At 37.6% G+C, this 27,551-nt stretch overlaps 1 protein-coding gene across 4 annotated transcripts in view; it reads left to right on the plus strand.

Moving 5' to 3' along the window:
* MEP-1 (zinc finger protein MEP-1) overlaps positions 1-27,551 on the plus strand; it is a 120,311-nt gene that overhangs the window by 51,027 nt on the left and 41,733 nt on the right. For 3 of the 4 annotated variants that reach the window (XM_081744943.1, XM_081744941.1, XM_081744942.1), the window contains exons 3-5: positions 5,102-8,170; positions 12,047-12,153; positions 20,206-20,280. In XM_081744943.1, the coding sequence (XP_081601069.1) occupies positions 5,102-8,170; positions 12,047-12,153; positions 20,206-20,280 (3,251 nt within the window). The remainder of the gene's footprint in view (positions 1-5,101; positions 8,171-12,046; positions 12,154-20,205; positions 20,281-27,551) is intronic. The other variant, XM_081744945.1, reaches the window with a different exon arrangement.

Genomic DNA, 27,551 nt, shown 5'->3' on the forward strand with positions numbered 1-27,551 from the left:
TCAGTATTGAAACTCGGACATAGTAGTGAATTTCAATCACTTCGGGTTTGGGTAGAGTTTTGCAGAATGTGATATGTTCTCTTGAGACCGTGAATTGACTACAGATAAAGCTGGGAAGCTGAGTCGATTGTAGAAACCGCATCCCGGTATCTTGTACCACTTTCTTCTTAACGGAGATCAGTATTGAAACCGGATGTAATAGTAAATTTGAACCACTCTGCTTTTAGTAGTGTTACGGATATTCATGTTATGTTGACTTGAGGCGCTGAATAGTTGGCAAACAACCGCTTCTTGCTGTCTGTTATCAGTTTTGTTCTATGGCGATAAACATTATAACTGGAAATGTCTAATTTAAACTTTTGTATAGAGGGTTAATGGAGGAGATGGAAACTGCTGTTGGGACACAGAATCGATTGCAAAGAACCGATTCTCCATATCTTTTACCGTTTTTACTCTGACACTTGTCGACAGAAGGACGGGCAGACAAAACAGTTCTATAAGACTTGCCGACACTTATGCATAGCATAGTTTGGAACTCTAATAATAATAATGATAATAATAAAATAGAGTCCTAAATTAGTATTAGATTCTTTCAAAGATACCGATTGATGTATTGAGTGGTGTGTTTCGATGATCATGTAAGTAGAATAAAACCTGTCAACTTCGCCATCTCTCTCAGTTGGCCAACTGCTCATCTTTGCCTGGTTCGTTCTGAACCTGCATTTTCCCACAAGACATTCGTTACTTATCACTCTGTAAGTTGGCTACCTGTCTATTTTGGGAGTTGCCCGCATTGAAAAAATGTTTACCTTTATGATGATAAATTTACCTGTGTATCTTGGCCACGCAAAATACCGTTTTGTTATTTTTCTTAACTCTTTCTTATTCCCATATGAGAGGCAAATGTTCCGTATTTGTGACTAGAGACAAAGAACCATGGATTCCCGCGATTTATTCTTGGAGGTCAATGGCCAAAACACTACCCTGATAAAGGGGTAGTGAAGGAAAACGTGAATAAGAAAAAGCACGGACAGGAATTCAGGATATGGTTGTACGTATGTTTTTCCTGTCTGTTTTGGTAAAACCATTACTATATTGGGTCCTTTCATTAGCGGGGAGCTTTAGTAATTCCGGAAAATTCTCAAGGTTGAAGCCAACTATCTCAGTTGTCAACTATTGGCACCTCACGGCTTGTCGAAAGGTTAGCGGAGGTTTTGAGATATGAATTCCCTTAAGACTTTCTCAAACATCTTTTGCTCCGAGGGAAATACTTGTAGCTCACTAACAAGAGGTAGTTAACTACAAAATTAGAATGTTCATATGTACTAGTTTTCAGGAAGAGAAAAGTATGTACATAATATTAAACATACTGTAGTAATTTTTTTCTAGTACTGTATATTCTGATTATATACATTCTTTAAAAGTAGCTGTCATGCCATTCCTTATTAAAATTTTACAATCAAGTGATATTACAAAATCCTATTCAAAATATACACTAACCACCCTTATTTTCTGTAAATTGGCCACTTTTCAATGGAACTGATGGTGACCAACATAGTTAGGTTTTACTGTACTTGTTTAGAGGGAGAGGTTTTAGTGCACGAAGTTGGAGAGAAAACTATCTTCTAGGTAAATTCTTCCATGCTTCTTAGGGTGGTGAGAAGAAAAGAATACATTTGTTTCACCACAGATGAAGGAATTGGTCCAACAACTGGGTTTCTTGACTAAATACTGTACTTAGTTTATTTTTCCTTTTTTAAATTTCGTTGAAACATTACCTTCGTGCCTAAATTTAAAAAAAAACTTTTTTTCTCTTCCGTATTACACAGGTGTGTTGTACTGCCATTTTATATATATATATATATATATATATATATATATATATATATATATATATATATATAGCATCACCATCCTGTGGCTTTATTGAATATCAAAGATGAATGATTTGTGCATTGTATAGTAATATTCCACTCTTGTCATTCCTTCTAAATTTCTTGATAGACTGAAGATAAATGTTTTTTTATGGTATAACATCGAGTATTTAGTAAAGCCACTGGCACAGAACAAATAAAATTCACACAATCTCATCGAGACTACTGCTTCTGCAGAATTACACATCATAAAGGAAAAAGAGACAGACGTATGGCCAGAAATGTAATAGTTTTAAAATCAAGTGTATCTATGCACACTGTATTCAAGTACAAGTGTAGTTATATTAACTGCCAAGTGCAAGGCTTAAAATAAATTGCGTGAAACTAAGCTTGAACGGCTAGTTGATTAATTGGTTTTCATTTCCGTATTGATAAATTTACAAAGTTCGTTTGGAAAGTAAGTTCCGCTCGGTAATAAAAAACATCGAGTACAGATAAAGAAAGCAATATATTGCACAAAAATCAATAACACTTACACTACTTTCCACATAGCTTCCGTAAATTTCCAGGCATTTTTCAAAGCGTGGTATAAGTTTATATATTCTTGCTTCATAGAATGTTGCTGCCTGTGTTGTCAACCATGTGATAACATGTTCTTTCAACTCTTCATCGTTGTTGAAGCGCTTACCACCAAGGAAAAGCTTGAGATGCAGAAAGAGATGGAAGTCGCTAGGAGCGAGGTCGACTGAACGGAGGATGGCCAAAAATTTCCCAGACAAAGCTTTCAAGGAGTTGTTTGCTCACATTCGCAGTGTGTTGTCCGGCGTTGTCGTGAATGAAAACCACACCTTTGGAGAGCATTTCTCTGCTCTTGTTCTGTATTGCACGGCGCAGTTTCTCAAGCGTCTCGCAGCAAATATATTTATTGATTGTCGCACCCCGTGGTAAAAATTCAATCAATAAAATGCCTTGTCTGTCCCAGAATACTTCCCTTTGGGCGACCCTACCGGGGGAGAGCATTGGCCTTGGCCCTTCTCCCAAATGGCGACCTACACGTGCTGTTGGGTCCGGGAAGAGATACAGAGTAACTCAGCGTGTACGTGGTACCTCAACACGTAAAAGAGAGGTAGTCCCGTATTGCTTGGACGATCCTACCGGGAGGGGAGAGTCGGATTCCTGCCTGCAGGAGGAGCAAACGGAAACGGGAAAGGTCCAATCCCAGATATCTGGGCAACGGTACTAATTCCGCGGAAGGGAGGTAACCCTGCAGGATATGGGCTGGCTCCAAACTCAAATGGTGACTTACACGTACCATTGGATCCGGGATGAGATGCACAGCATCTCGACGTGTGTGTGGTACCTCTACACACGGCGATTGCCAGTTGAACGGTAGAGGTAGGCAGGGCCGGGACACAAGCCCCCTCGGGCATTGCCTGGGGTTCCCGCATTGGGTTGGACTCTGCCGGGTTGTAGTCATACCGTGGGATTCGGTAGCACATGGGAACTAATCCCAGGGCCCTGGGTAACGGTGAACATGTGCGGGAGGTGAGCTCGCCTTATAACGCTCGGGCACCATGCCTGCAGAGTATGGTAGGGCCTGACTCGCTAGCAGGACCGCCTCCACCAGTAGGTCAACTGGTAGGCACTCAGGACTTCGGTATGGCCGCGCAGTGGGCGTATCTCACTCCCTCAGTGAATGGGGGTTACACACTTAGGTGTTAAGGTTAAGGGACAAATCTTGACGGTGCACTTGTGCACGAGGACGTAAGTCCAAGCACGCGCAACCACGGGCGGGGTGCATTACATTCTTGCGGAACCCGTCCATTAAATAGACCGAACGGTCGCGGGCATGCATTTAAGCGTGGCATAGTAGACCACTAGCTCTCAATGTCCCAAAATACTGTGCACATGACTTTTCGGGATGTCAAGAATTGCTTTGGTTTAACCTTTGTTGGGGACGAAGGGTGCCTCCTTCCACGGATTGCGGTTTCGTTTCAGGTGTGTCATAAGCAACCCAAGTTTCATCCCCCGTGACTATCAGCGATAAAAAGTTCTCGCCATCATCATGATAACATGCCAGAAAATAAAGTGCGTCGCCCATCCGTTGTTTTTTGTGTTCTTCAGTAAGAAGTTTAGGCACCCAAAGTGCGCAAAGTTTAAGAAAACCCAGTTTTTCAGAAACAATCTCGTAAAGTACTATTCGTGAAACTTGTGGAAATTCAAGACTAAGAGCATTAATCGTAAATCTACGGTTGTTCTTAATCTTTTCTTCGACTGCACTCACCAGTTCATCAGAAACCACAGATGGACGACATCGTTCTTCGTCATGCACTTGATCACGCCCGCCCTTAAACTGTCGGACTCATCTTCTCACCATTGGATCACTCATTGCATTTTCTCCGTAAACCTCGCAGATTTGTCAATGAATTTCACTTGGTTTTACGTTTTTAGCATTCAAAAAACGAATAACAGATCTAATTTCACAAGCGGCGGGATTTTTGATCAACGCTGCCATTATGAACAATCACTACGAACGACGCACAACACAGAGCGATCTCAAAATGGCGTCATTTCGTTGTACTTGAATCAGAGTAACTAGAGCGCATGAGCGGAACTGCGATCGTAGCGTTGCCGCGGAGAAAAATTGAAACGGAACTTATTTTACGAACTTCCTATCGTACTTGTGTGTATTATATTTGGTTAGTGTTATTATTCTTATTCTTATTATTATTATTATTATTATTATTATTATTATTATGCTTGAAGTCATAGGCATCAAAATCTAGGGTCTCAGCACTACAAAATTATAAATCTTTCGCCAGAACTGTATGTCGGGCACTGGTACTAATCTTCTTGTTTTCACTTACAGCAGTTTACCTCCTTCCCCCGTATATCTTTCATGTTGGCGTCTCTGTGTGTAGTATATTCTTTTTTCAGTAGTTTACCACGGTAACATCGACAAACTGTGGGCTTAATGTGTTTTATTAGTGTCTAATACTTTCGTTAAACTAATTCTACATGTGCTGTTTTGACAACAATGCAATAATTATTTTCTCTTGTGTTGTAATAATGTTATTTGTAATCATGAAAATGAAAGATTTGGAATTTATAACATTTTGTACCAGTTCAAGTTTTCATGTTCGTTACGTTCTGGAAGTGTTAGCGTAAGTTGTAATACCTGTGGGTAAAAAAATACTAACATTTTGTTTGTTCTTCTTTGCTTACAGATGATGTAAAAGTGAATGGCGAAGTTAATGGCTCTTGCGACGAGAAGTCAGATATTCATGAAAAATTGAAGTCATCAGATGTGTCAATAGTGGGAAACAAGAAACTAAACAGTGAAACAGCTCTTTCTGAAAGTGGGGATCCAAAGAAGGCTAAGGAAAATAGTGGTAAAACTAGTGTTTCGTCAGTCGAAAACGAAGATTTTTTAGAAAGTGGTAAGGAGTCAAAAAACAGTTATGTAGTGCCTAATAGTGAAACTACAGACAACAGTGAGTTTTCAAGTGAAGTGCCTGTGAACAACAAGAAGCAGGGTGGTAAAAGTGTATCAAATCATAATCTTGATTGTGATAGTACTAACAGTTCCACCAAAGATAATTCCAGTGCATCCAATGCAATGGTAACTTTGGAAGGAGAGAAAGGTGATAGTGAGAATAAGACTTGCGATAGTGGGAAATCGGGAGATGAACAAAAAGAAGACTCTCAACCAAGTGTCTCCCACGTTGAATCAAAAGACAACAGTGATAGTGCGCATAATAGTGATAAATCAGCGATCAGTGATATAGGTGACAATGTCACAGCTGATGAATCCAATACTAGTACGGAACGCGAAACGAGTGAAAATAATTCAAGTAAAACTGATACTCCTGATTCAGGAAAAGACGAAAGAAAATCTCAAGATAAAGTAAAACCAGTAGATGAAAGTGAGGAAGATAAGGAAAGTAGTGATCCAGAGAGTTCAAACAGTAAACGGTGTAATAACTCAAAGACAGATGAAAATGATGCTTCAAACAAATCAGATCTCGTTAAACAGGAAGAGGATACAGAGGAAGTTGTAGCGGAAGAAAGCAAGGAAAGTGGCTTGATTGATCACAACTATTCAGAAGCCAAAACTCCAGAAAAAGCAAAAGTTGAAAGAAGAAAATCCGACAGTAAGAAAAGTTCTCCTTATTTATTAACACCACGGAGAAGTGAAAGAAATCTTAATAAGCAGAAAAGTTATAAAGACATTGACAAAGATTTTAGCGATGATGAAGAGTACGTTGTTAAAAATAGCAAAGAAAAAGAAACCGATAACAAGAAATCTAGTTCCGGTACCGTCAATAGCAGTACAATTGACGATGATTCAGATATTGAGGAAGTTGTGCCTACTGATCCTCTAGGTGGCGCTGATCCTTTTGCAGATCTACCAGCGAAAAGTCCGTTCGAAGAAAAAGAGAAAACATTACCTGTCAAGAAAACTATAGTGGTGAGTGACACAAAGTCGTTAGTAGAAATGGCAACTAGTAAGAAAAATGGAAAGAAGGAACCAACGTTAGTCATAATAGACACTAATTCCATTCTCTCAGGAAGAGGTCCAGTACCAGTTAAAGATTCCCCTTCTTCATCCTCATCCAGTAGGAGCAGTTCATCATCTGGCCCTTCACCATCTGCTGGTGTGTCTGGTGCGAAATCCACTGGTGGCTCTGGTGTGAAACCCACTGGTGGCCCCGGTCCTAAATCCACTGGTGGTTCTGGTATGAAACCCATTGGTGGTCCCGGTCCGAAATCCACTAGTGGCTCTGGTGTAAAATCCACGGCTGGCTCTAGCGCAAAATCCACTCCTTCACCTGCTGCAACTCCTGCTCCAGCACCAGCACCAGCACCTGCAGCAACTCCGGTTACGTCGAATTCCCCCTACCCGTCTCTTCCAGCAGCAGTACCGGCACAAGGTATGTACTCGTCGCTTCCTTCAAGTACACAAGTAACACCTGCAACAAACCAGCAGCCTCAGCCTGCATCAGCGCATCCGCCAACAGCAGCAAAGGCAGCTCCTAATTACGGTGGTGTTTACAGTCCAACGCTAACTGACGACATGTATGTAGTAGAAGCTCCTTCATTTATAGTTCCGTACGTGTATGAGAAACCAGCTGAAACATCTCTGAAATCGTGTATTGAGAAATTGGAGAAGAAAATGAAGGAAATGGAAGAGGAGGAGCGGAAGAGAAAAGAAGAGGAGGAGAAGAAACTAGAAAGTGAGAAGACTGAAGAAAGCAAAGGGGAGCAAGAAGAAAAAAAGACGGAAGAAGTAGATGAAAAGAAAGATGACAAAGATGATACAAAAGCTGAGCCGAAAGAATCATCTGATAAAGCTAAAGAAAAGGAAAGTCAAGATAAGCAAGATGAAGAAAAGGAGAACAAGGTTTCTGATTCTAAACCTGTTACGAGATCACAAGATTCCGCTGACAAAGACAAATCGGATCAGTCAACCAAGGATAAAGTTGAAGAAAAACCTGTTTCAAAGAAACATGCTTATTTTGACAGTCCGTTGGGAAAGTTTTTCATTGATATTGGATTAAACCTTGTGCAGGAACATGTTCAGACAGATTTGTTACGATCTCAGAAGCGTAAGTTGGATAAGGAAGGTGGGAAGGGATCCTCAAGTACACAATTTGCAATTAATTCATTATTGAAAAACCTAGAATATAGTAAAGAAAACAATGAACCCTTTCATTTTGAATCAAAGAAGTGTGAATATTGTAGTTTCAAAACTGAATCTGCTTTGGTAATGGCTCACCACCTGGAAACTCCACATATGAGAAACTACATTTATAAATGTAACTTTTGTACCTTGGAAGTTCGAAGTCCACACGATATTTTATTTCACATGGAAGCAGAGCATAATATTAGAGGGAGGTTGGAACGAGCACCAGCCTTCCATCAATGCCCAAACTGTCCATTTGAAGACAACCAGAAAGGAAAGCTAAGTCGTCATATAGTGTCATGTCAGAAGAAATTTAGACCAGAGAAAAATCAGGAACCTCCTCCGGAATGGGAGCCCCCAGCAAAGATTCCAAGAACAAACAGAGGACGCCCTCCAACAACTATAAATACTGCACAGTTTGCAAGCCAGATGAGACCAGCCGGACCTCATCCACTTTTGCCCAAATTAGTGCCAGCACCATCAGTTGCTTCACAATTATCATCTGGATCCACAGCCATTCGCGGAAGGATACGGGGTGGTTTGCAAGGACGCTATATGCCAGAAATGAAGCCAGTCCCGCGCCCAATTGCTCCAACTCAAATTCGACAAGGTTAGTAAATCAGTTTGGTATATTTAGGTGAATTACGTATGGTACTGCTTCTTTCTCTTCAATTTTTAATGTCAATTTTTTTTAGTTGGCTTTAATCTCAAATGTGAGTAATTAACACTTACCAATAAAATGTAGGGTTAACAGAAGTACATCTCTCGTATTATAATTGTAGGATTGTTCTTGTAAAGCAATTCATATTTGTATCAAAAGTTTCCAATGTGTATTGAGATGTGCATATAGCAAACTGAATTACCATATAGATCCAGTCATAGATTTACCCCAGGTTTTAATCAGGGCGCAAAATTTCCGGTCGCCATTAGCGACTAGAAATTTAGAGCTGGCGACCGAGTACGAATGGTTTCTGCCTAAATTCACAGGGCTACCAGATTCTGTTTCGCACGAAAGCATTGTCACTGAGTGAGATAAAGCACGGAATGTGAAATCTTCACAACGGACATGGAAAGTGGAGTCTTCACAACGTTGTAATTCGTCCCTCCTTTTCCATCCTCAGTCGAAAACTTCATTACGAGATTCCCAAATTTGCTTCCAATTGTTACATTGTATGTAGTTTTAACTGTGAGTTTTGCTGATAATTTCCGCCAACGGCCCTTCACTTAAGGACTTTGATCCTAAAACTGCAATCGACAACTTGGTACTTCAGTGCAAAGAGAGAGCGTTACACAAACGTTAAGTCTTAAGGTAAGATATTTTTTAACATGTATATGAATTGTCCAACTGAAACTTGATTATCCTGAACCTGATTGTCTGGTTTTGAAATTTTATGCTTTGATGCAATCTTTATTTGTCAAACCAAAGACTGTGAGGGGGGAAGGGGGGGATGACTTCTCATAATTTGTACGTTAGAGATGCTGGCGACCATCATATTTGGATTGACGAGTGCCGTCTAACTGAAATTTTGCGCCCTTTATATATATATATATATATATATATATATATATATATATAATATAAAATTATGCGTCCTTGTGTGAGATAGTTAAGAACATTATATCTTACGAGTTGGGAGCTCTTAACCTTTTAATATTAGAATAAACTCAACTATTTTTACATCTTTCTTGTTCTTGCACAAATCATTATGTCCATTAATCGATGAGCGGTTCAAATTTCTGGAAGTTGAGTTGCCAACTCAAACCAAACACTGTTGCAAATTAACACTTACAAACCATAATTTATGAATTTTGTATTTTTCTTTTTTTAAAGCTAAACAGTAGTGTGTTTTGAAGTTCTAAAATTTTGTTTCTTGTTAATATAATTTTTAAAGTAATATTGATTTCATTCGTATTTTTAAATGAAATTACTAGAAATAATTGCTCTCAATCGTCACAAAGTTAATTTCAATGGTTCTTTCGTTTAAGAGTAAGGGAGATTGTGAGGCAAACCAACATGTCAAATTCCACCTTTGTTTCAAACTTCAAAAGAGGTAGTGTTGTACACGGTTAGATAGTCGAATATATATATATATATATATATATAGTATTGAATATATATAGTATTGACATTTACAGAATACATACTAGGGGCGTGAATTAATTCTCGCTGTTGACTAATAGAGATCAGCAGTTGTGCTATTTCAACGTACTGGAAAGTCATACTAGTACTTAAAAGTGCAACCAGTAAGTTTTCATCGAATTGTGACTGGCAATGAAAAGTGGATTAAGCGCAGGAAATCATGGTTGCATTTCGGCGAAGCGTTAACATCAATGCCACAGCTAGATATTCATGGGAAGAAAGTCATGCTGTGCATTCGATGGGATCAAGTAGGCGTAGTCAATAATGAGTTGCGTAGGCGCTAACAAGCAAATCCCGAGATAGTACCCTAACGTACAGCTCCCAGGCTGCTTCCTTCCCTTCCCGAATAGTGTGCTTGCCAAGGTGTCATCCGTCGTACGTGATGGGCTTACGGCCCTAGGTGCCAGTAATGCCCAGAAATTTGTATAAATAAATAAATACATATTATGAGCTGCTGCAACCAGGTCAAACTGTTAATGCTGGAGAACACAATTACTCCGTTTGAATCGAGCACTCAGTCTAAGCCAATATCCCAAAAGACGTGATAAAATTAGTGTTCTCCATGACAATGCGATATCTTGTACCTCTGTTCCTATTTACCAGACATTACTATTTGTTTCGGTCAGTGCAGCAGAGCTTTTGTGAACAATACTTCAGAACTTTTGAAGATTTCAAAATATGGCTTGATGGGTGGACGCCTCAAAAGAACCTGAATAATAATAATAATAATAATAATAATTATTATTATTATTATTATTATTATTATTATTATTATTATTATTATTATTATTATTATTATTATTATTTTGTACACACAGTTTGCGTTAGCCCCTTGTCTGTTTCACAATATTACAGTCGCCTTCTGCTGTAGTTAACCGTGACCGGCCACCACCTCGCCTTCGCACAGCGTTGCCTGTGGTTCAGAATGTTTCTCATGCACATGAAACAACGCTATGGGCAATGAGCCAGATTCGTCACACTTTGTCCTTCTTCCCAGTATGAAGTCACCCAAATGTTACCTGCGGGCCATGTTGTGAGTAAGACCACCATTGTACACCTTAACAGGTCTCTGACACACTGTCTCCAATTCATTTAGCTATTTCGTGTTGGGAAAGCAGACCCGTACAGCGCTACGATCACGCTGACGTTACGCTATGCAACGTCTTGCTCCCTGTGCATGTGTAGGAGACTTCCAGCAACACGCTGTCAGGCTTTTATTCAGCTCGTCCTTAAGTTTTGCATACCAGTGTATTATGTAGTTATATGTAATTTATTTATATTTACATATATATATGTAAATATAAATAAATGAGATTGTATAGTGCATATTCATTTGTACCATATTTCATATTTAGCCCTTAGAAAAGTGAGAATTTGTAATGTCCAATTAAAAATAATAATAATAAAGGTTAATGTAAAAATGTTGGTTTATTAGAGGATCACGGAAGACACTTTTTTCGTTACTCTTCTGATGTTTGTTATAATGTTTTCGCTCTAATAATACCCATTCAAATTGTATGTATTTGGAGTGCACAATAAGATGAAATTATTGTACGAATACTGATTGTATATTCTCAATTCACCTGTCATCGTTTACCGTTCCAATATCATCTCACAACTCCCAACTACGAAAAACAGAAATGTTTCATTAAGTTTACAATTATACTAAAATATGGTTGCTTATCCCACTAAAATTAATGTGGTGAAGTGTTTCAAATTAAGTAGTGTCATTATGAAAGTTATTATTAATTCTTCGTATATATTCAGATAATTGTATACTTCCGTGTGCAAGATTTGATGGTGTAAAGGACTCCGAAACTTACTTTCATCAGACCACTTTGTTTTAAACTCGTATCAGTTTACCTGTAATGAATTACAGTTTCATTGAAATATTCAATTGTCATTTTAGCCTTGACGGCCATTCATCATCCCACAGAACTTAATTAATATCCAGTAATCTGGATAACTTCATGAATTGATTAAATTAATTTACCTGTTGAAGCGTTTTATTAATTATAATCTACTGCTGTATTTTGATTTCCTTTTTTACCTTGCTGGAAACCTTGTCAGTGGTCACATTCAGAACATCTTAACTCCTTCTAATTTAGATTTTCCAGGTTGCTTCTAAATTTACAGGAAAACAAGAACTATCACTTTTCATCGTGATCCACACTTAATATACACAAAGGATTTGTGAGTAATCTTCCTTGTCGTTAAACCTTTCGAGAGAAAACAGATACTTTCGACGAAACCCAATTTACAGTATACGCGATTTTTTTTTTTTCTCACAAATATATATGAAACAGGTTCTTAATTTGTTTATGTACATATCCGTTACTTTTCCAGGTTTTGCACCAGTGTCGGGAATGATTTACAGGCCAACTGTCAGCTCTACAAACCAGCAAGTTTTGCTCCCAACATCATATCAGATTAGTGGCAATCAAATTTATCAGGTAAAGTGCATCATTGTAACTTAGTATCTGTGATGCATAAAAGTTCAACATAGTGTAGTTATTATGTTAGGATTGATTGAATTATATTCGTAAAATTGAAATCAAGTGCAGACAGATATGCTGAACAGTTTTGGTTACTGTGATTCTGCGTGTTATTTGTGTCTCTAATAGTGCTTTTAGTTGCAGTTGTAGAGTTGCGGTAAACATTTCTTATGGACAATACATTGAGTTTTTTTGTGGTCTTCTTGGAACCTTTCACCACTATTATACGTGTAGTCAGATTCATTCATTTATTGATATTCTGACTAGTTATTAGTAATTAGTAGCGTGTAATTTCGAAACTTTAGAAATGAAATTTACTTTCTTTGAGATTATAGAATCATATGATGTAGGAATCTGAGACTCTTAAACTTGGGGAAAAGTATATTAGCACAGTTTTGGTTAGATAAACTAGATTCAATAGAATAGTAGTTGTGTATCCATTAACAGCTGTAAAAGACGGTGAATCCCACTTCGGTAAACTCTAGTAAACTCCACTATTTATAGTTTTCCGCCAACTGTTCAGTGCAACGTTAGTAGCAGTTTGCTGGTTTAGTTTGTAGACACTGGTATAATCCATTCTCGCGCCTGCTTGATGTTGCTCCGGCCATGGACTAAGAAACTTAAGAAGACACAGATCAGACTTCACTCCATCCGATTACTACGCCAAATATGCTATAGCTTCCATGCCTATGGATCCCATAAGATTTTGCTGCACCTTTTCTTCACTCGATTTTTTTTTTTTTTCTTCGCAGAAGCAGTCTTGACTTCTTCCAAAGGTCTTTTTCTTCCCATCAAACAATGTTACCTTTCATACACAGGTCCACAAACACGGTTCAGCTAATCACTTCATCTTTACCTTTTTTGCTTTATTATAAGAAATTATGTTCATAGGTACATAGTTCCAGATTGTCTTCGAACCCTCCTATTTGAATTATCGGTGAGGGCTCGTGTTCTAGTTGGAACCCTTGTTCTTTCACATTAGAAGTTGAAAATATATCAATTTCTCGCCGACTATCTGTGCCGATTCGTGTTCAGAACCCATTTCACATCTTCTATAATTATCAAGCAGTTTGCAGCAAATGGCTACTGTGTGTTTGCGGCTTTTACATCTGTGTAAGGAACTTCTTGGGGTTGTCTTTTCGCAAACCCAAACTCGTATCAGTGACGAATCTCACTGGTCCGAGAGGACTATATCTTCGCTGCTAGCAGGAGTGTAGGTGTCTAGTGTCTAGATTGTAGGTATGAATCTCATCAGTCGGTGGAGGTAGATTTCCTGTATTTGAAAAGTTTGAACTAGCTTGTGCGGTGCAAATGTCCATCGCTTGTGCATCCCACAAATTTCCCAGACTTGGCACAGCAACTATGGCCTGTCTTCTAGTCAAGTTCCAAGGTAATCCGAATCACAATGGCCGCCTCCATTCCATTCCGACTGCGTCTGAACGGATGCACTACGTACTGCTGCAAAGTGGCACGTGAGTGCCATGGATCTCAGATTCTTAAGCCACCTCTAGCTCCGTATGCATCATATTCCACGGTGCAGATCGGTGTGGTTCAGGCGATCAAAAAACTACAGCTATTTCGATACAGGTAAAAGTGCAAACTTCGTCTTTTGTTCCTGTCGGGTAAAGGTGACATTAACAAGTATCAAGAGAATAATGTATAACTGAGGCCGCGGTAGCGTAGGAGGTTCCTGGTTTGATCCCAACTCGCGCCAAGTGTGCTTTGTGGTGGATAAACGCCGTGTACGTGAGTTTTCTCGTGGTTCTTAAGTTTCCTCCCATTTCATTCATTCTCATCATCACTGCCTCCTTTGGCATACATGGCATAACCATGGGACCTAAAACTAAAGGATTTAAGTTTCATTTCAATAATGGGGATACTGTGTGAGTACGTAGTATTCTAATACGAACAATCCTCTACTGAAGGAACTCCACTTTTCCACTGAATTGATACTACTAAGCCTCAGTCGGACCTCATTAGTAAGAAATGCATGAATTGGTGTCTATTGATAACAAGGTAAATGGTACTTTATTTCACTTTTGAATAGACTGAACGGTAAAATTAATCTCTTGTGATTTATTGCTGGCCTTCATATTTGTTAGTCAATTAGAATTGTTAACAATCTGTTTAAAGTTTCTCCAAAAAAGAAATGTCCAGTATTTTATTTTCCAATGAAAGAGGCATTCGTTAGGTTAGAAGTTGCTGCAGGAAGACTCTAAGGTTGAAAGTGAACTTCACGTAGTACCTCAAACAAGATTTCCAAGTATCAGGAAGTACATTCTCTGATTTCTTTTTACAGGATTATTCGTCCCATGAACTCTCACAGACTAATTGCGATTAGTCTCGTATATGTGTGACATTAATTTTCTTTAGACCTCACCCACAGATATTGGTCTTAAACCTCACTCTGATTAGTGTTTTTTACATTTTCCCTCTCCATGTGAGTGTGATGACACTTGACTATTTTTATTTGTGCATTCTCCAAACGAGGAGACAGAAGCACAAGATTTGGTTTTAGAAACAGATTATCAAGTGGAGGTTACACTGATAGAGAATGATGTGTACATTGGAAGATTTTTTTTTTCCTAGCGTATAAACACATGTACTGAGAAATAATTATTTACTGGTGTTTAACACTCTTTTTTTACTATAGCATTAGTTGAGAAATTGAACCGTAAGGAAGAAGAGAAGAGAAAGGTAGAAAACTCATACGATAAGTGCAGAACTACGTTCAAGCTCAGTACGCGATCAGTTGAAGGAAACATGACATTCAATGAAATAGAAACTATTTTTATTAAATCGTCAGATGATATAACTGGTATGGCTAATTTAATTTGAATCTTTAATTTCTATATGTTTCTTTATGAAAATAACGTAAAAATTAACTAATATAAGTGCAGTGTTTCTTGTTGGGCCAGTGGCGAACGCGCTTGGTTTCGGGTTTGATTTCTGGTTACGATACTTTCCACTGGTACGACCCAAGTGACGATTCGGACCTCACTTTAATAGTATGTCCCGTTTTATATATCAAGTGTTCTAAAAATGGCGCCCGCGAACTACAGAGCACTTGTCTATATATAGTCTATATGTCTTGTCTATATATAGTCTACAAGTATAGTCTATAGTCATATATATATATATATATATATATATAGTCTACAAGTCATTTTATATATAAAATATGGTGGCCCATTTTAATCTTTCCACGAAAATATCTCGAAAACGGTTGAACATAAATAAAATTAACAAAAACTCAAATACGAAATACCATAGGGCAAATCGAATGGTGATATGTCGTAGTGCCCCCAGGGCCGCTTTTCAAGGAGATACAGGGCCCGACTTTAAAATTTTAAATTGAAACATGGGGCGAGTGACACCTCGTTCGATAGATTTTTAAAAACTAAAAAGCGATGTGGCAAAAGATGTTTCATATCGGCCACCGTATTCAAAATGGCCACCAAGATATGTTATCTGCATCAGATAAATTTCCAGCACCACTAATATGAAAACGGTTGAACGTAAATGAACCAAACAAAAACAAATAGGAAAGCCATGTTGCAAATCGAATGATGATGTCGCGGAGACGGGCCAGGCCCAACTTAGAAATTTTAAACGAAAATATGGGTCAAGTGATACCTCGTTCGATAGATCCTCACACTAAACAGCGTTGTGGCAAAAGATAGTTCATTTGGATCACCGTTTTCAAAATGGCCGCCAAGACATGGCGCCTATATCAGATAAACATCCAGTACCACTAATATGAAAACGGTTGGAGATATTTTAAATGAACAGGATAAAACTAGTATAGGAAACCACAGAGGGTATTTATCATTCCACACTTCCAGAATAATCCAACGGAGAAAAAGATTATTAAAGTATAAGTGACATAATCCTAAAGAGGAAATCTAATTCTTAGAAAATTATCATTCCGATCTCCCTCCGTAAGTGGGTGAAGCTGGAATGAATGGTAAAAGCTCAAATGAGAACCCCACTTTTACTTGCAATAGGTATGGTTTGTCTGAAACATTTGGATGTACAAGTGACTGGTACTTAAATAAACCAATATTGTGCAGACGACTTTTGAGCAATACCCTCTGTGATTTCCTATAGGAGTTTTATTCTGTTCATCCGTTATTATCTTCAACCGTTTTCATATTAGTGGTACTGGACATTTTATCTTTACAGGCACCATGTCTTGTTTGTCATTTTGAAAACTGTGACCCATATGAACACTCTTTTGCCACAACGCTGTTTAGTGTATGAAAATCTATCAAAGAGGTATCACTTGACCCATATTTTTGTTTAAAATTTCTAAGTTGGGCTTGGGCCCCATGAACGGCGGCCCTGCAGGGCACCGCGACATCATCATTCGATTTCCCCATGGCTTTCCTATTTGAGTTCTTGTTTGGTTCATTTCATATTAGTGGTACTGGACGTTTATGTGATAGAGGTAACATATCTTTGTGGCCATTTTGAATACGGTGACAAATATGATAAATATTTTGCCACATCACTTTCTAGTTTTTAAAGATCTATCGAACGAGGTGTCACTCGCCCCATGTTCCATTTAAAATTTTAAGGTTGGGCCCCGGATCCCCTTGAAGAGCGGCCCTGGGGGCACCGCGACATCACCATTCGATTTGCCGCATGGTATTTCCTATTTGAGTTTTTGTTCATTTCATTTATGTTCAACCGTTTTCGAGATATTTCCGTGGAAAGATTAAAATGGGCCACCTCACCTTTGCCACCTTAAATTGTATACCTTACGGGTCCTTGTGTATAAACACGAATCGCACTATATGGCAACCCCGCAGGTAAAGAACCGTAGATTAGATCTACCAGTCCATCAAATAGTTACATCGATTCTTTCCGGATAACAGTTAGTTTATACATATTGACACCAACACCACTTATTAGCATAACAATCGATATAACTGTTTGGTGGATTCGTAGAGCATGCGACGTTGCCACATAATGAAAATTTTGATCCCCTTTAGCGGCTGAAGGAGGCCCCGGAGGGTATACCAGTATATAATTTCGCATTGTTTTGACCTGAAGAATAGCACTCTGGTGTCCGTGGGCGATAGATTTAGAACACCCAATATATCATTGCTGAATAGGGACATTAAATTCCAGTTAAACAAGCTAACCCAGTCGAAGTGGATCATACCTACAAATTAGAAAAGGGTTAGGAGAGGAAATTTTCGTCTTTTATAGTTGAGAACTAGTTGAAACTGCATAAATTACAAACAGTAGTTTGAGAGAATGTATGTTCAATTTAAATCAGCGTACTGAAAAATTTATGTTAGCGTCTGTATAGGAATTGTGAACACTTTCAGGAGCTAAATGCTGTTTTATCGTAGTGACACTGGTCAACAAAAATCTAGCTGCAGGAAAATACTAAGAAATAGATACACACTTCCTCAGGTAACGGGTCCGTATCTAGGGGAAGTGTGACTGGTTTATATTATTTATTTACTGATATAGGGTAAAAATCAAGGATGCGAAGATACGAAACGAAGAACACCGGATTTTTCCTTCTCCTTTTCTTCAGATTAGGAAACCTACAATGAATCAGGTCTGGGACCATATGTACGGACGAACAGAAGTAATTTACGGAAAGATATCAGATCAGTAGTTTTAAGTCCTTACTTCACTGGTTTTTAGAACCTAAAATTTGACACAGGCCGCTTCTTTATGTAAACTTAATGACCATTGATTGATTAAGTTTGCTTGCATTCTTGTTTGTTAGCTTGCTTCTCCGAGATTATGAAGGACGAAACGTTCTATTTGCGTAAGCTTCCAGTTTTTATTCCCATTACGTTATCTCACCGCCAAAAGAGATGAAATACAAACCGCGGTGTAGCTTGATAATCGTCCAAACCTAAACATTCATTACAATTTAGTTCTAATTTTCCATTCCAGGAATTCAAAATATCGCGTTCGGAACTGTTTATTTCCATAAATCTATTCAATCTAAAAGTCTATATATATAGTAAGCGACACGATGGCTCAGTGTCGTAATGTCATGTTGTACGAGGTGTTCAAGCCTAGGAGGAGGTGGCCTTTTGATGCAGAACATACGGTAGTTAGCTTTAGCCTGTAGAGCGTAGAGCATGACAATAACAGTTTCATTTTAATTCAGAATAGTGTAAGTTCGTTTCGCAAGTTCTTGTAATTAATTTACTTTTAAGATGTTTTCTCTCTTGAGGTGAACAAGACAAATACAGTGTATAATAGCATCTTCCGAGTTTAAGAATAAGCATATTCGCAACTTGTAAATGTTTAATAGGATATGAATGAAAAATACACTGACAAGTTAGTACGCAACTTTAAAAAAATAAAAATAAAAACTAAAGTTCTGAGACTATTTCAGTATTGTAACAATATTATCATCACACACAATAATGTTTACAGTATCGAAACTGTCACATAGCCGTACTTTTTATACAAGTTGCTTATTCTCTTGTCAATGTATTTTTCGTTGATATTTGTATAAAAGTATATAGAGGGTGATTATAATTAAAGTCCCACTTTCAAAATGCTGAAAAAGAAGAACCACCACCACTGGAAACAATGACTTCAAATTTGAACTGAATATGCTTGAAGGGGGAAACGGTATTGCACAAGGAGGGGGAAAAAAGTTCTCAAAGTGTCTCAATAGGTCGTGCCGTAAGCGGTATAACGAAAGTGGATTCGGCTACAAGTGGCATTTGGAATAGAAATGTGACGCCTTTGGCATGAGTTGCACATTAAACCGAGTGTAATATTCAATGTGCATGATTGTTTCGGCTTTGTAATGGAAAAAATATCTTCCAAGTCATTCAACAGCTGTTTCACTGTTAGTGGAAAGCCACGGCAAGTTCGGCATTTTTCATTTTCCGTCACAAAACCGATGCAGTCATGCACATTGAACACTACAGTTGGTTTAATGTGCAACTCATGCCAAAGCCGTCGTATTTCTATTCGAAATGTCACTTTTAGCTGAATCCACTTTCGTTATGCCGCTAACAGCACCATTTATTGATACACTTACGAACTTTTTTTTGTTCTTATGCCATGCTACATTCCCCTTCTTCAAGTATATTCAGTTCAAATTTGAAGTCATTCTGACCAGTGGTTCTTTTTTACTGCACTTTGGAAGTGGGGCTTCAATTATAATCACCCTGTACATAAGGTCAAGATGTGTTAAATCAAGATTAGTAGTAAGTTTTATAATGAACGCTAGCAACTGAGTTACTTTGAATTTCTTTAAGTTTCTTTTCAAAGCTACCAATAAGCAGTATGCTGTTGGATCGAAGTCTAGGCCTATACATTTGGTAATTAGTAATGATACATTAAAAAGTCATGTAAGAGTGAATAATTTAACTTTATTTCCGTGCTAACCTGTTTACTGCACTAAGATGTATGGTACATTGCAGCAGAAGTAAGGCATGAGTTTATTTATTTTTGTGTCAGCCTGTAAAACTTAGTAAGCGTGTGTTCGTTTCCACAGTGGCTAATATGATGGTTTATAAGTTAAGAACTAGTATTAGTGACAAGTTCTGCTTGCTCATACTCCATGTCATATGTTGATTTCGCCTTCGTGTGAAATACTTGTAAAAGATAAAACATTTATTTCTTATTGAATATGGAAATGGGCATTGTGTACAGGTAGTGTTGAGAATTCTTTATTTGAATTCATTAGTGTTTTCGCTTTGTAGTAATTATTTATTAATTTTCAGAGTATAATTTAAACTAGAAATGTTTGTTATCGAACGATTAAAATTTGAAGATCATTAATATTAGATAACTTTTAAGATCTTAAAATGGCCTCTGAACGTCTAAATGTCATATTAAACCTTTACGCCAGACAATATGTATATGAATGAATGTGTGGGTAATAGAAAAAGAGAGCACACACAGTTATGAGATGAGAAACAGCAACATAATGTGCTGTGACGTAACAGTTTTCGCTTTATATCTGATAGTTGCGGAAAGTTTAAGAAAAGTTTGTTGTAACTTTCGTAGGGCAAGTGGCCACCTTCTCTTCAAGTCTTCACCCAGCCAGGGAAACGAGATGTTCATCTACAGGGATCCACACGGGTATGCCATCAGAATTATTTTATTGTGGAAAAAGGGACTTCTTTCAGTTGTCTTTGTCCCAGCACTTCCCGTCCTCCTAAATTTTGTAAATAATCTTCTTTGTGATAGTTGTTGGCTGGCCTTAAGTAGTACCCATTCTCATGTTTGTCTTTCTTTACTGGGTGATGGTTATTTTCACTTGTGAAGCAACTTGCTGGGAACAGTGGTGTGATTGTTACTGATTGCGGAATTTGCATGGTAACGAGTCACCCTATCTCGTTTTTGTTCGAAGAGGTTTGTGGATCTAACGCATGCTATCGTTTTATTAAATATGGTGTCCATCGTTTCTGTAAGTAACGAGAAAAACTAACGTAGGAGCACATGAGTCCAGGAGGCTGTTAGCACAAGAATTCTTAGTACTAATTCGTGCGTAAAACTTTGGCATTCTGTGTCGTTTTCAGCATACTTGGTAGAGAATTACTTCATATCGAAGTAAAATGAACCTGAACTATGCATGTATAAACTCTTAGTTGTGAAGTTATAGAGGTTAAAAGTAATTGTTCACACCACTATATCAGGATACAAATAGGCATATATACGTCCAATTTCAGTCGAAATTTTTACGTGCATTTCGATAAACCAAACTCCCAATCCCTCTTTTAACGAATATTATCAGCTATTGGTTATTTATTTGGAGGAATTATAGTTGGCGTGATATATATCGCGGCGTGTCTTTTGTAGAATGAATGAGTAAGCGATCTTTATGGCAAAATAATTTACCTTATGTAGGTATATCGACTACTACTGGAATATACTTACTGTCAGAACAGTTTCAACACCATATGTATCATGTATATAGGTTACGCATGGCCAAACTGTCAATATAACAATATCATATATATATATATATATATATAATATACTATACTATAATATGGATGATCGCATCTATTCGGCTAGCGTAATGGACCTGGCGGTTTTTTCGGCACGTGCAAGGTAAATTTTGCGATGATGTGTGAAGACCAAATTTTAAAGTGCGTGAACTCGTATATTATTCAGTACTACTTTGAGTGTGTTCATCAGAAAAAGGAACGGGATGGTAGAGTGTAATTTGTTAAATCTCAAACACACGTACGATATTTTTATTTTTGCTAAAGCTATAAAACTATGTATTGTATTTCATTATGCATGTTAATATTCGATGTGGAAAAACTATTCTGTAGCATAACTTCTAGGTATAGTCGTGTTCATTAAATATTGCGCATACATTGTAGTTCACGATTTATAGCTTTCATTACATTTTTTGTTTCCCCTTTGACTAAAATTGAGTAATTAGTAAGTGGAGATGATAGGAAGCAGTAACTATGAAAATGTTCCGGATAAATATTTTTAAAAACCTTAAAATTATAAGAGAAAAAAAATTAACCCCCATTGAGTGAATCCTGGTAATCATGCTTTCGAGGGATTTTTGTAGCGGTGAAGAGAAAATTCAGAATTCCCATTAAGGTTGGTGTAAAGGGACAAGTTTTGCCAATAGATGTCACTACAGTCTTCGTATCTCTCTCATGCATTTTTTTTTTTTTTTTACCTTTCACGAAAATTGACAAATTCTCTCACAAATTTTAACGTACAGACTTCAAATTTTTGGAGAACGAACTTCATAATCTATCGAAGGCAACAATCCGTGCCGATTTCTTATTTAGAATTTTCTTCATTGTTGAAAAAGTTATATTGTTAAAGGTTTGGATATCCCTTTCAACAAACAAGCCATTTCAACGAGCTGCGTAAAAGACGGAAAGGAGTAAAATGCTGAATCTGTTGGTTTAAACCCAGTGTCCAGATTGTCTGCAAACATATATTAGCTTCTGTAATCAGTATTTTCTACGCAAATATAGAACCAAACTGGGGAAACTCTTCACTTGAGACTCGAAAAGCAACGCGTCACGGCTAGAAAAGCTCAACATGTGGTATAAAGTAGGAAGCTACGTCAACGGAGTCGTCCTGGATGAGTGACTACAGTGTAAGGCTACAAATTCGCAAAGTATTTCGACACTGGATCGAAGCACATTCCATTTTTCTTGTTTTTCGCATTTCTTTTAGGATAGGATATACGTAACATTTTCATACTCCAAGAACTGAAACAGAATAATAAGAAAGTAACTTTTGTTCATTGTTTCCTTTAATCTACGTATCTACTCAGAAGCAAAGTACTGTCGGTAATAATTACTGTATACTATATCTCCCATCCCTTCCTCTTCGTTGCACAACAGACAGATCCACCTCTAACTCAGATAAACAGAGAAAGTGAAGCACAGACAAGTTGCAGTCTTACTACCATGAATGAAATAGAAAAGATCGTCGTTACTAAACCAGCCGATGTCAAAAAAATATATATTATAGGTGAGCTCTTAAGTTTTGCAGTATGTCAAAAAAAATTTTTTTTTTCAACGAACTTAAAAAGTTCATTACTGAATTCTCACTGTGTGTATGTCTGTTATTTGCGATTTTTTCAATTTTGAGCCCTCCATTCGATAAAGGGTCAAAAACTATCTTGAGAAAGTGATTAAATTTTTCGCGTCACTTTTAACGTTCACGAGGTATTGGTCAAAAAATGCCGATTTCCAGATTTAAGGAGCCGGTGACCACTCGCTTGGCTAATTGCCAGCAGTTAATATCGGTAGCAAAATGTTTACCATCCTCTTAGGTATTGTTTAACACCAATATCATCTCTCTACGACTTACCGTTCCCGTCCACAAAATAGTTCCGATTTCGGGAAATTAAAGGAGCCACATATCGGGAACCGTAAGTTAGAGAGAGATAATATTGATGTTGATCAATACCTAAGAGGATAGTGAACATTTTGGTGCCTAATAGTAACTGGTGGCCACTGATCAACTGGCCATCGTTCCCCAGATACTGGTCAAGAAAGTTCGAATTTCGGGAGATTTAATGAGCCATATCTCGGGAACTGTAAGTCATAGAGAGGTTATATATTGCGAATTTTTGCGAGAAACAGAACAAGCTGCAGATAAAAAGATTTACATGTAGGAACAATAACCGTTATCCTTCCCTTCCCTTTCCTTTCTTTTTAAGTTTGTGTTGGCAATGCTCTTGGAGCATTCTCAACTGGCTTTCTCTGTGAGGGCATAATAAGCAAGGAGTGCAATCATAGAGACCAGTTTGGCTACTGAGTGATGATGAATTTTTAATAAATACCTTGTAAAATAACTTTATAAGTTTAGGTGCGTGAAATGCTGACACTTCAAGAGAATAGCATCCGAGAAAATTGTACATGAATTTCATGTATCACTTGCATGTATTCCCATTTGAAAAACCGAAAATTGAATCCAATATGGCGACCGGGATAGGTAACATGTGTCAGAGAAGCAGTACTTGATCCAATTTTGTGTCCGAGCGTTGTAGTAGTGTATCATTGAATTCCGGATATATGAAGGCACATAAATATACAAATTACACGTATGGGCCGCTACAATTAGTACAATACACATTGGGCCCCGGAGAACTTTTCATTTGAATCAATTTTACACGAATCCCGAGGGAACACTTCGCAAATGTGCCTTGTTAAATGTTTTTTCAACTCCTGACAGATGACGCTTTAAACGAGTAGTAAAGTTCGTTCTTACCATGAGATTCTCTGTTTTATTCATTTATGCTTCGTCGTTGATATGACAGCTCTCGTTTACTGTATGTTACTTCTGCATAGGGATGCTTGTTATCGGTAAGTCCCATTGTCTCTCATCATTGAGTTACATTAGGTGCTCAACAGTTACCTCCAACATCGATACATTTCTTCATTCGCATTCGCACTGCCAATGATTCTACTTGAATATGTGTGTATTCCTGATAGGCTAAATCATTTTTTCACGAGTTGTTGGCACTTGATAAACGTATTGTTCATCTTTTCGAAAACACTAAACAAGAAAGAAAAATATCCGACAACGTAAGGGAAGACAATCTGGCAGGCCAATTTACTGGACACGTGTCTGCTGATCCAGCTATTAGAGTAATCTTGATTTAATACCTTCCCTGGTGCTGCTGAATAATGTGCTAGAGAACCATCATATTGAAAACGTATTCTGTCACTGTTTGAAGCTTAAGTCTTCAAGAAATGTTGGAGGTTTTTCAGAATATTTCTCTGTTGTTCACAGTTTACATTGCCTTCAACGAAATAGGAGCCAATAAGTTTCCAGTTATTTCACTTCAAACGTTAACCAATCAAAGACCTTAATATTCAACTTTACGCAAGACGAGTGAATTTCCACACTTTGATAATGCATGTTGTACTGATTGGCTGACAATGGTTCGTGAAAGTGGATTAATCAGAGAACAGTACCCGACAAGAAAAACCGTGTTTGTATTTCTTGAGATGGTCACTGACTAGTCCATCTCTCAATTACGGAAAAGTCATCATGAACTTCGTAATGCATAAACACATGTTAATGATTATATTTATGACGTTTTAACATTTTACAAATACTAATCGGAGACAGTCCGAAATTGCAAGCTATTTCTGTGGTGTTCACAAGGGGATTATGAATAGCAGCATCTAATATTTATTATTTTCTTCAGTGACTGTCCCTTTAAGTTGTGCACGATTTGACAAACGGAAAAATAAGCGTTCATCTACATCTCGTCTGAGAAAGGGTGCATAATTATGCATTAAGGGTGAGAGCGTCGTCGTCATTCTAAGTTCTCTCTAAATTAAAATCGTTTTGATTTTCTCTTGTACAGATATTCCATACTTACGGAATGACAGTAGCACTCAAATGACAAGACGAAATACAACATAATGAAATAACTAGACTAAACGAAATTTAAAAAGTAAAACAAACTAACGAAATAACTCCTCAGTTGATGGGGTAAAAAATATAAAATTGAATGTTTTGTCAGTAGCATCTGAAATGCGTAATAAAATACACTTTAAAAGTAACACAAAATAAACTAACAAAACTACTACAGTGAAACCTCTGAATAACGGACACCAATGGGACGTGAATTTTTGTCCGTTACAGAGAGGTTACAGAAATTTAATTTTTCACCGGTAATTGTATACAGTAAATACATTATGTATGAGCGTAAATATGTAAAATTCAATATAAAAATAGTCTATTTAGTACGTATTTGAATTACTGGAAGGGATGGAGAAATTCTCTATTAAATAATATGATTGCTAGGGGATGTGTTAATATATTCATGTACTGCAAAAGATAATGCGTGTATGGTAATTTTCTTAAATATATGTCATCACCCTGTAAACGTTTTCCATTTATTTCAAATTCTCAGAAACTTTTCAAAAGATATGTTAGGAACCAACTAACCGGCTAAACTCTTTTGTTTGCCAAAAAAGGCATGCTTTTTCCTCTACAAGGGTAATAAAACTCATTAGCAAGTGTACTCTGAGAATCCTCAGTACGGTTGCGGAAGAAGCATGTGTGTGTTTGTGTACTGGCGCAGAATCTTCGGTGGCGGAATGGATGAAAAGCAAGTTATTGGCAGTGCATCTGTTTATTGACCCTGACCCAATCACAAAGGATATCCTCCTAGGGAAAATGAGAAAAGAAACCGGGAAAACTCCAACCCAGACTTGTTCCACTGTCATAAGTAAAAGAAAAATGTTGCTTTCCAAAAGAAATTTAAAAAAATGGAAACATTCTCATTGAAAATGTTATTCTAAAATAAATGTTTGTTTTGTTATCTATGAAATTATAGAGAAAGATGAAAAGCTCAGAGGAAAAAGGACTAAATTTGTTAGGGAAGGGAAGATCTTTCGCGTAGAATTCTTGGCCATACGACTGATCCTCCATAAGTGTTACTGCTTATTGAAGGTTTTCTAGGATTTCCACCAGAAAGCAGTGTATTGCGAGCAGAAAAAAAAATCAAGTTCAGCTTAAAGCTGTTCTGTTTGATGATTCACCAGGTCTAGACTCATGATAGATACACTTGTGTGGAAAAGACTTTTCTGTCTACTGTAATATATTGAAGAACCGAGAATAATTCCTGTCCATTATGAAGAGGTTGTTGAAACGTTTGGGGGGAAAAAGGGAATGTCCGCGTCCGTAAAAGAGAGAGTTTTGCTCCGTAAGAGAACATATATTTTTGCCGGGACAAAAAAATCTGTCCGTAGGGAGATTTCACTGTAATAAACAAAGCTCTTGAATAGTTAGGTGAATTTCTTTCTGAATTAAAGAAATGAGTGCCAAACAATATTGGTTGGCAATTCAGGTAGCGCGGGCCTTCGACCCTAAAGAAATGCCACCGGTACAACACTTTGTAGCCAGTGGCGATAACCACTACACGCTGCACTTAAGTGCACTTCCACATGGGACATCTCATCTGAATTTATAGTGAATCCACCACGAGTCGAGAAGACGTTTAAATAGAGAGTGATACTATTTATTGCTGATTTATTCCGGGATGAAATATGGCGATTGCCAATTGAAGAAACTGTTGTGAACCTAGTTCTCATTACAGCGTCATCTATCACTAATCGAAAAAAAAATAAATAAATTTTACATACTTTTTTCCAGTAGAGCCCGAATTTGCAATATATATATATATAAGAAGTTTCCCGCTAAGTCCCAGGGAGATGGATGGATGGACTAAGTCCCAGAATGGACTAACTTTATCACAGATGACTTTTCTTCAGTATATTCTTATCTCGAATTTTACAGTGGACTGGAAGTGGCTGGCGGGATGGTGCACAGAAACAGAAAAGTTATAAATAAAAAAAAAGTACGCCCCTCAACCATCTATCTACATTTCCTCACATGCAGTTACTACACTAAAGCATCTGTCGGGGGGAAGTGTGTCGTGGTTTCTGTGTGTACGGAGACATTTACACGCGGATCTGTTAAAATGTGCAAGATAGAAAGAAAGAAGGGTAAAGAGGAGGATAGGAAAACGCAAGGGGAGAGCTATTTAGTGTTTGATATAGAGAAAAAAACCTGAAAACCAGGAAAAAACTCGTAATTGGTCATACTGCATGCAATAGGTGATCTAGATGGCAAAACCACACTGGAAGGGATGAGAAAAATCCATGTAAACATGTCTGTAATAATGAATTATTAAATTATCTGTTATTTTACAAAAACCTAACTTATTATTATACAAATCTGTGTTGTTTGTATGGGGGGAGTGTATCGTGAGACTTCTGTTATTTTTTACGTATGTAAGTCTATTGTCTTGTTCCTTGGCCTCGCTTGGTCGTCGTCGTTCTGCAGTGGTTGCAGCTTATCTCCTCTCCTTCTTTTCTGACTTCTGAATTTTCGCC

Source organism: Thermobia domestica, chromosome 17 (assembly GCF_964235325.1).
Source record: "Thermobia domestica chromosome 17, izTheDome1.hap1.1, whole genome shotgun sequence".
NCBI classification, from domain to species: domain Eukaryota; kingdom Metazoa; phylum Arthropoda; class Insecta; order Zygentoma; family Lepismatidae; genus Thermobia; species Thermobia domestica.